This window comes from Nestor notabilis, unplaced genomic scaffold (assembly GCF_000696875.1).
Source record: "Nestor notabilis isolate BGI_N333 unplaced genomic scaffold, ASM69687v1 scaffold15395, whole genome shotgun sequence".
NCBI lineage: Eukaryota > Metazoa > Chordata > Aves > Psittaciformes > Psittacidae > Nestor > Nestor notabilis.
The window spans coordinates 62,569-70,464 of record NW_009930751.1 but is presented as its reverse complement, the minus strand read 5'-3'; the positions used below and the strand labels follow the sequence as shown (position 1 = coordinate 70,464).

Here is a 7,896-nt window from a genome sequence, read left to right as displayed (position 1 = left end):
CAGGACAATAGGTGGGGTCACAGTGCAAAGCAGCATCTATTTATTTATTTTCTCCTTAACTTCAACTTTAAGGATCTCTCCTTCTCCTGCTCTGGGGGACGGAGACATACTAATGATCAGAGACTCTTTACTGGTTTCTCTGTGCATAACTGCAGGTTTGGGCTTAGTGTCTGCATTCGGCTCTTCCTTTTGTGCAGGGGGGGCAGATGCGGGCGCGGGCTCCATGGGTTTTTTCTCCTTTTGTTCAGGCTTGTTCTCTGCTTCAGCCCGAGTTTCCTAGAAACAAGAAGTTCAGTGTTTTCCAGTGCTGAAATTCAGGAAGTAGTTCTGTTCTATGTATGCAGCAGAAAGGCACAGTGTGGATGTTGTGATTAATGGTATGCAACTTATGTAAATTTGTGTTGAGGTCTTGAAAATCAGCTTCTAAATGAAACATGCAATTTCGGAATCAGAATGTCAACATAAAACCTATGAAAAGCTTGTCAATAGTGATACTATTTGCTTCTTATTAATATAGCAGGATGAAACAGATAAATACATTTTGGAGCACACAGCCCTTTCTTAAGTCTTGCCTTCCTTTATGTACTTACACTAGTACAGAAGAGAAAATGTTATGTAAATATTGACATACTGCCCAGTGCCCCAATTCCTTGGCCAAGCCGATTTGCTATTAATTTCACAAATACACATTAAACTGAGCAATGTTTCTGCTCAAGTAATAGTGTTGTAGTCCTTTGTGTAAGTAAAGTTCTTTATTTAACTAAAAAAATATAGAACCACAGCCAGTTCAGCTGTAAGAAAGAAGAGTATTCTGCCACCTTTGGATAAACATGTAGAACTGAGCAGGTTCTTGTTAACATTTCTCAGAACAAAGTATAATGTGGGAATTATTTTTCATCAACTAAACAGTTTTCTCGTAAGTGCAACATATTAGAGATTTAATCAGTTTTAACTGTGTGGGCTACACATTAAATTTTGTTTTCAGGATTTGTGACAACCAGAGATCTGACTCTGTACTGGAAAGTTCACCATGTGCTCAAGTCAGCTGGATCAGATTACTGTGTTAGGATATTTCTGTATTTACTGTTGTTTCCATAGAATTGAATGAGATGCCCTTAGGGTCTTTGTAAAGTCTATTTTTTCCTTACTTTCTTTGAGGATTTCTGTTTGCTTACTTTTTTCCTTGCTTCTGTTTTCTCTGCTCTGCGTAGAGTCCCAGTCCAGGGAGGTTTGAGTCAAGTTTTAGAATGACTGCTTACAGAGATTAGGTACTGCAATTATATCTCAGCTACTGGGAGTTTTTTCTGTTTGCCCAAGCCCTCCCAGTATCTTGCAGCACCTGGAAGAACCTACATTATTTTCTGTGGCGTTACCTGAACGTCCTGTTGTCTCTTCAGTTGCAGCAGCTTCACAAGGCCATCTTTTCCTTTGCCTCCAAGCATTGCTTTAAACAATTTTGGAGTTTCCTGTTTCTGCCCAAAGAGACTGGCCAAGCCCCGTGGTTGTTGCACTGGTGGTCCTGGGGCAGGTTTCCCCTTCTCTTTCAGCAGCACCCTGGAGACAGGAAGGAACGAAAACACACAACAGTGCCGTGAAACTGAGCAAGGCTCCTGCAGAGCTAAAGTGTCATTCGTGGATAAAAATCTGGCAACTCTTTTTGGTCCCAGGTGCAGTGGCAAGAGCAAAGCTGGAAAAGGTAAGGGTTTTACCCGAGGCCCTAGTAAAGTTGGAGGCAACTGTTCAGATTTGGAGTTGCTTACCTATACCCTGGAGAATAAACAAGTGCAGGCTCAAATTAAGCTGTTGCAAAGCAGATGAGGGTTTTATAAGGTGAGAAGTAGTATGGAGGAAGACAAATGCCTCATATCTGAGGTGGTAGTCTCTTAGATGGCCTTCTGGATGCAAATTCAGAGAGTGTTTAGTGGTCAACTGGGAGTCCAGCTGATGCTTGTGGAAGTAATAGTTTACCAAACTAACTTCCAGCATGACCTATCTCTCATAGGTCAGGTTAGAGAGTGGTATAGTACTTTTGATCTTCTTCAGTAGAAGAAGACACCCTGAAGATATAAAAATTACTGCCAATAATGTGGCAGACTAGATTTTCACACCTTCCATAGCCGTACTGGTTTGCAGCCATAACAAGAAGTGTGAAAGAACAACAAGGCTAAAGATTAGATGACACTTCCAAGATAGATGGAGCCAGTGAAAAGCAGAGGGTTCCTATGCTTCTGGTTTCTGTTAGGTTACTATACAGTTTTCCAGGCAACTTTTCTATCCTTGCAAAAGCCCTTACTTAAAGCTTTTTATGAACAAGGACTCTACTTGCAGTCTGAAGTACAGTAAAGCCCATAATACTATAATTTTCTCCAGCATCTTCTACTATGTAACTCTTTTTATTGCCATAAATTTGAAAGGTTCACTTCTGCAGTTAGCATGGGTTTTTTATGCAAACACCATACAGTGACTATCAGGCACGTGATAATAGAATAAATTTCTTGCTTGAGTTGATCCTTTGAGTTTATTTCAAGAAGCCCTTTAAAGGTACAGGATGGCCAATGCAATCCAGCAGACAGCTCTGATGTAAACCTTCCAGGGCAGAGCAACTGATAACCTGATTCCAAAACGGAACACAACTGCAATCTTTATCAAAACAGCACACAAATCTCTGTTGATGCCTAGCTTTTCTAGAGACGTGGCTGACCATACAAAGAGCATGGGAGGTTTGGAAAACTTACTGAGTGCCTAGACAGCTGAGCAGAATGCATGGCTTCCAGCACAGGGCAGGTACCGCATGTCTTTAAAATCAAGCAGGATATCCTGTATCTATTCAAATATCTAGAGAGGGTGTGAGCTCAAATGGGAGTGCAGATACAAAGGATGGATGATTAAGCTCCTGCAGTTGAGAAAGGCTATCTGGAGGAAGCAGAATGCAGTGGCTTAACAAGATATGATTAGGGTGGGCAAGAAAGAAGGTGGCAGTGTGGGACGGAGACAGGAATAATAAGTACTGATGGTTGTACAACTGTTTAGAAAGACGCTGGAGAAAAGTCGGGAAGGATATCCCTCAGTTTAGTGGTTAGTGGATTAGTGGTCTTGGCAATCCTGGGTAATGGTTGGACTGGATGAACTTAAAGGTCTTTTCCAACCTAGTTGATTCTATGATAAATGCAGGGGACCATCAGTCAGTGGATTTGTTCCACCTTTCTACCTGTTGATGCTGGTTTTGAAAATTGGGCAATGAGTCCATCCTGTGTCTCGGTTCCTTGTTCCTCAGGGATGAGATGATTCTCAAGATACTGTCATTTGACAACCAGGGCTGTTGAAACATGCTGAATGCAACCATCTGCTAGCTCTTCCACTAACCAAAATGTCACTCCTGTGCTATGTTTAGTCTGCTCTGGTAGAATTTTATATCTGGGAGCAACCTTCCAATCTTTGATAGCAGGGCCAAGGCAACAGCCGAGAGCAATGAGTGCTGAAGTATGCTAATAATGACAAAGCGTTTCAACTATCTGGACCTTTTACAAGGTAGCAAGTTACTAATTTTGTCATAATTTTATGACAAAATCTGACAATATTTTGTTTTTTCAAAGCTGGGGAAATAGTGATCCTAGCAAGCTGCAGCCAAAGCAAAATGAGAAGCAATTTGGGTTTGAAATCCCATTTCACAATCCTATTGAACAAATTCGACACCTCTCCAGTCTGTGTACTTCTATCTTGTTGGGCATTACTTTAAATCTATTCCTAACTACTGCTTGAGGTTTTGGAAATGCATACAAATCTGGGTGCATTGAAGCATATCTCTGTAAAACTAATTCCGAGTGTTCATTTGCATCTTTGAAAACCTGCTCCTTAACTGATATCTGACCTGTAGTTTGTTTCTTGACTATGTAAGGAATCCTAATATACATCTGTATCTCATAGTTGTTTTGTTACCTTCAATACAAAGAAGGCAGCTACCATCAAGACTTCATTCTACTTACCGTATTTCCACAACCCTTGGAATCCCTGCCAAGACCATGACTTCCACTATATACTGCGAGGCAAACCTGACCTCTAAATACAAATGTGTTTATATCTGTTACTCTTCCAAGAAAGGAGTGCAAATCTGTCTAGAAGCCACAACTATCCATTCTGCAGCTAAATAATGTGATTTAAATACTGTTACTAGGACGTACTTTGCTTTCTTCATGAGAAGTTTTTCTGAGTCAGGATAGTGCACCAAGATTTCATTGAGTGTTTTCTTGTCCAGAATGAAAAGGTTGGCAAAACCATGAGCTACCACGTTGGCAGTCCTTCGATTTCCTCCACCTGCAGCTAGTAGGCTGCAATGAAAATAAACATCATCAGTCACATCGTTACTTGTCCTAGTGAGGAATTTCTTTGCTGGTGGTTCTACATTAAAGTCACCCTAAAGCTCACTTATATACCCAATTGTTCTATCTGATGTTCTTTAAAGGCCCTTTGCAGTTGGGAGTAGAAATATTTTGCCTCAGGAAGGCAAATTGTCACTGCTGATTAGGCATATGTAGATGTTAAGGACTGTGAAAAGTCTTGCTAGATGGAGAGATTCTCCCAAGAGACACTCATTGAAAGGGCCACATTTGTTTCAGTCCTCATATGAACTTGTAATTTCCTCAATTTTATTGTTGAAAATTATTTACATCAGAAGTAGAGCAGCACAAATTCAATATTAATGAAAGGGTTATTTACAATGAGTGAATGATTGTCCAGGAATTTTAATTTTCTTGAGTGAATAACTTCTGTGGGACTCCAGTTTTCAGTTTTCTCACATACCACATCTCATGTTTGAGTTTTGGCAAGTTGAATTATATAGATTAGGAAGGTCTTTCAGGCTGACAGATACAAATGTGTCTGCCAGAAAAAGAAAGCTATTTTGTTTTGAAAGTAAGGCATTAGACTGGTTTAGGAAGCAGCAGTTGGCCGTAGGAAGGGTATCCATATAAAAATTAGATGTTTTACAAATAAAAATTAAATTGTTCATTTTGCGCTGAGCAAATGAAATTAGGAGATTTCACTTCTCACTGTGGTGATAAGTAAGAGAATTTGCATTTTGCTGATAGAACTAAAATTGCTTTATCGCTGTATTCAATGAGATCTACCCTAAAATTTATTCCTTAAAGATTTCCCAGGGAGTTAATATTTTTAGAGAATATTTAGTAATCCCTACATTTAAAATTTATTAACAAAGGATAATCTGGAACCCATAAAGCATACATTACTGCTTACCTAATTTTAACCAAGAATATATGAAAATTAGTTTTGATATTACATATATTTATAAGACACGTTTGTAAATATTGGATTATACTGATGATATATTTGATTTATAATGATAATATGAGACCACTGCAATTTTTACACATACACACAGAATGCTTTTCTGCAACCCAAGACAGCAATCAATATATGAACTCAAGCTGAAAATTCAGTCTTCTTTTTAAACAATTCTTTACAATTCCTCAGATAGAATAAAACTATTTGCACAATAAAGAAAGCAACTAAAGGAAATTGCAAACAGCTTTTGAGTTGTGATGAATCACTTCTCAACAAGTCATTGAGCAATCATTTTCAGGCTTTCCTAACAAAAAGCTCATTTTATGGAGGCAGACTAGGACTGAAGAGATCAGCTTTTCCATTACGGTGATGATGTGAGGTGAATTTTACAAGTAAGGCAGTCCTTGCCTCAAACAGAATCACCTTTGACTAAGGACAGTGTTAGAGGCTTCACCGTTGAACACATTTTGGCTAGTATCCTGGTACATGATAGACCAAACTTTATAAAAATCCTATATTTGCCTTGCCATAGTTCTCGATAATTTAAGACATATATTAACAAAGACATTTTCCTTTTTAACCTTACATATTTTACTCCAGTTGTTAGCCTAAAAAGTTCCAATATTAGTGTGATATGATAAGTTTTGAATTTTTATGCTAGAAAATTTATTTTTGTAGAATCATAGAATGGTTTGGATTGGAAGGGACCTTAAAGATCATCGAGTTCCAACCCCAGCCTCACAGGCAGGGACACCTTCCACTAGACCAGATTGCTCAAAGCCCCGTCAAACCTGTCCTTGAGCACTTCCAGGGATGGGGCAGCCACAGCTTCTCTGGACAACCTGTGCCAGCACCTCACTACCCTCACGGTAAAGAATTTCTTCCTAACATCCAGTCTAAATCTACCCTTTTTCAGTTTGAAGCCATTCCCCCTTGTCCTATCACAACAGGCCCTTGTAAAAAGTCCCTCTCCAGATTTCTTGCAGGCCCCTGTTACATACTGGAAGGTACTGCTAGAGGGCCCTCCTGGAGTCTTCTGCAGACTGAACAAGCCCAGCTCTCTGCCTGTCTCTGCAGGAGAGGTACTGCAGGCCTCTGACTGATCATCTTTGAGGTATAAAATTGTCAAAACAGCAAATCAACTTATCTGTTTGTTTTTTTTTTTAAAAAAAAAAAGCTAAAGATGAGACCAAACATTTAAAGATCTTCCTGTAAAAAATATACATATAGTGGAGAAATGTTTTAATTTGTCCAGAATTACCATTTTCTGATAGGAAATATTCCTAGTGAAAGATCAGTGAATGGATGAATGAGGACATCTGGCTTAAAGTGTAAATTTCTCTGGGCTAATGAGGTGTTGTGTTATAGCTGGGTTTCTCTCCTTCTCAATTGTCTGTGCAGACAGGCTCTCATTAAGGCAGCAATCTGTTTGACTCTGATTCTGAGATTATTTTACTTCCTCAAACTGATATTATCTATACAGGAAAGCAGTAATGAGGGTAAAATGTTAATTAGAAGGCAACTCTTATTACTTAATCTGTTTCTGTAATAATTTCCAAGGATGAAATTGGCAAAGGACTTGTTTGGATATTAGTCTTGCATTGGCCTTCTGGTATAATTCAGGGAATTTTTCTGAAGTAAACATGTTTTGTTTTCTTCACCTCCTTTGCCCTCAGAGACTTTTTGTGCATCATTTACATGAATTTTGAACAGGGTGAGATTAGACAGCAAGTGTATTATAAATCATGTAGTTAAACCCCTCAGAATGAAGCTGACATATTTCTCTAAACAAATCTTGAATCAGAAATCAGAAGGAAATCAGTCTTGTGTCAGGTGATAACCATGCTATGAATACTGAGGGGAAAACTTGGATGTGCTAAATGAAGCAATATTTCTTCCATTAAGAATATCTTTTCATTTGCTTCTGCTACACAGTATTCAGAAGACCTTGACAAAACTTATACAGGAAGGCTCTATACAAACTCATTATTTTCTAACACTTTGCCAAAGGAAGAAGACAAATCTCTACCAACAAACTTAGTGCTTCATGTCTTTGATTTTCTTCAGTTTTGGAGATGTCTGCCACTTGCTCTGTCTTTTCTCCTTGAGTTTGTCCTCTACCCGACATTTAGGTACAAGTTACGTGCATCTGTTTGGGTATGCTGTTGCAACAAGTCAATGAGTAAAACAAGTCTAAAAGTGCGGGGTTATAGCATTGCTGAGGGGTTTACTGGATGTATGGGCAGTTATGTAAACACCTACTGGGAAATTAATCTTTTAAAGGTTGTTGTGTAGTTCTCACATGCTCACCTGTATTAGATCAAAAGTCTGAAAATCCCTTCCTTGTTTTAAAACCAATCATTATAATTTCTCAGTTTAAAAAATAAAGCCCTCTCTCCAAATACAAGACTAATAAATAATTGAAAACTGTGTGCGTGTTACACATTTGGGCTGCTGTAGCCTTTTCTTTTAATCTTTCATAATTCAGCCTGTACCAAACACCAGTGCATTCTCAGCCTTCCCACGTAGCTTACAATGCAGCGTTTTGCTTTGAGGCTTTGCTCAGGTATTATATTGTCACACAGAGAAATACCTTTC

General features: G+C 38.8%; 1 protein-coding gene across 1 annotated transcript in view; it reads right to left on the bottom strand.

Annotated features, from left to right (window-relative positions):
• Window positions 1-36: 36 nt before the first annotated feature.
• Window positions 37-7,896, bottom strand: part of CNGB3 (cyclic nucleotide gated channel beta 3) — a gene marked incomplete at its 5' end in the record, with an annotated part of 48,072 nt that continues 40,212 nt past the window's right edge. Inside the window, 3 exons of the mRNA XM_010015564.1 lie at window positions 37-276; window positions 1,374-1,554; window positions 4,179-4,325. Coding sequence (XP_010013866.1) covers window positions 37-276; window positions 1,374-1,554; window positions 4,179-4,325 — 568 coding nt within the window. The remainder of the gene's footprint in view (window positions 277-1,373; window positions 1,555-4,178; window positions 4,326-7,896) is intronic.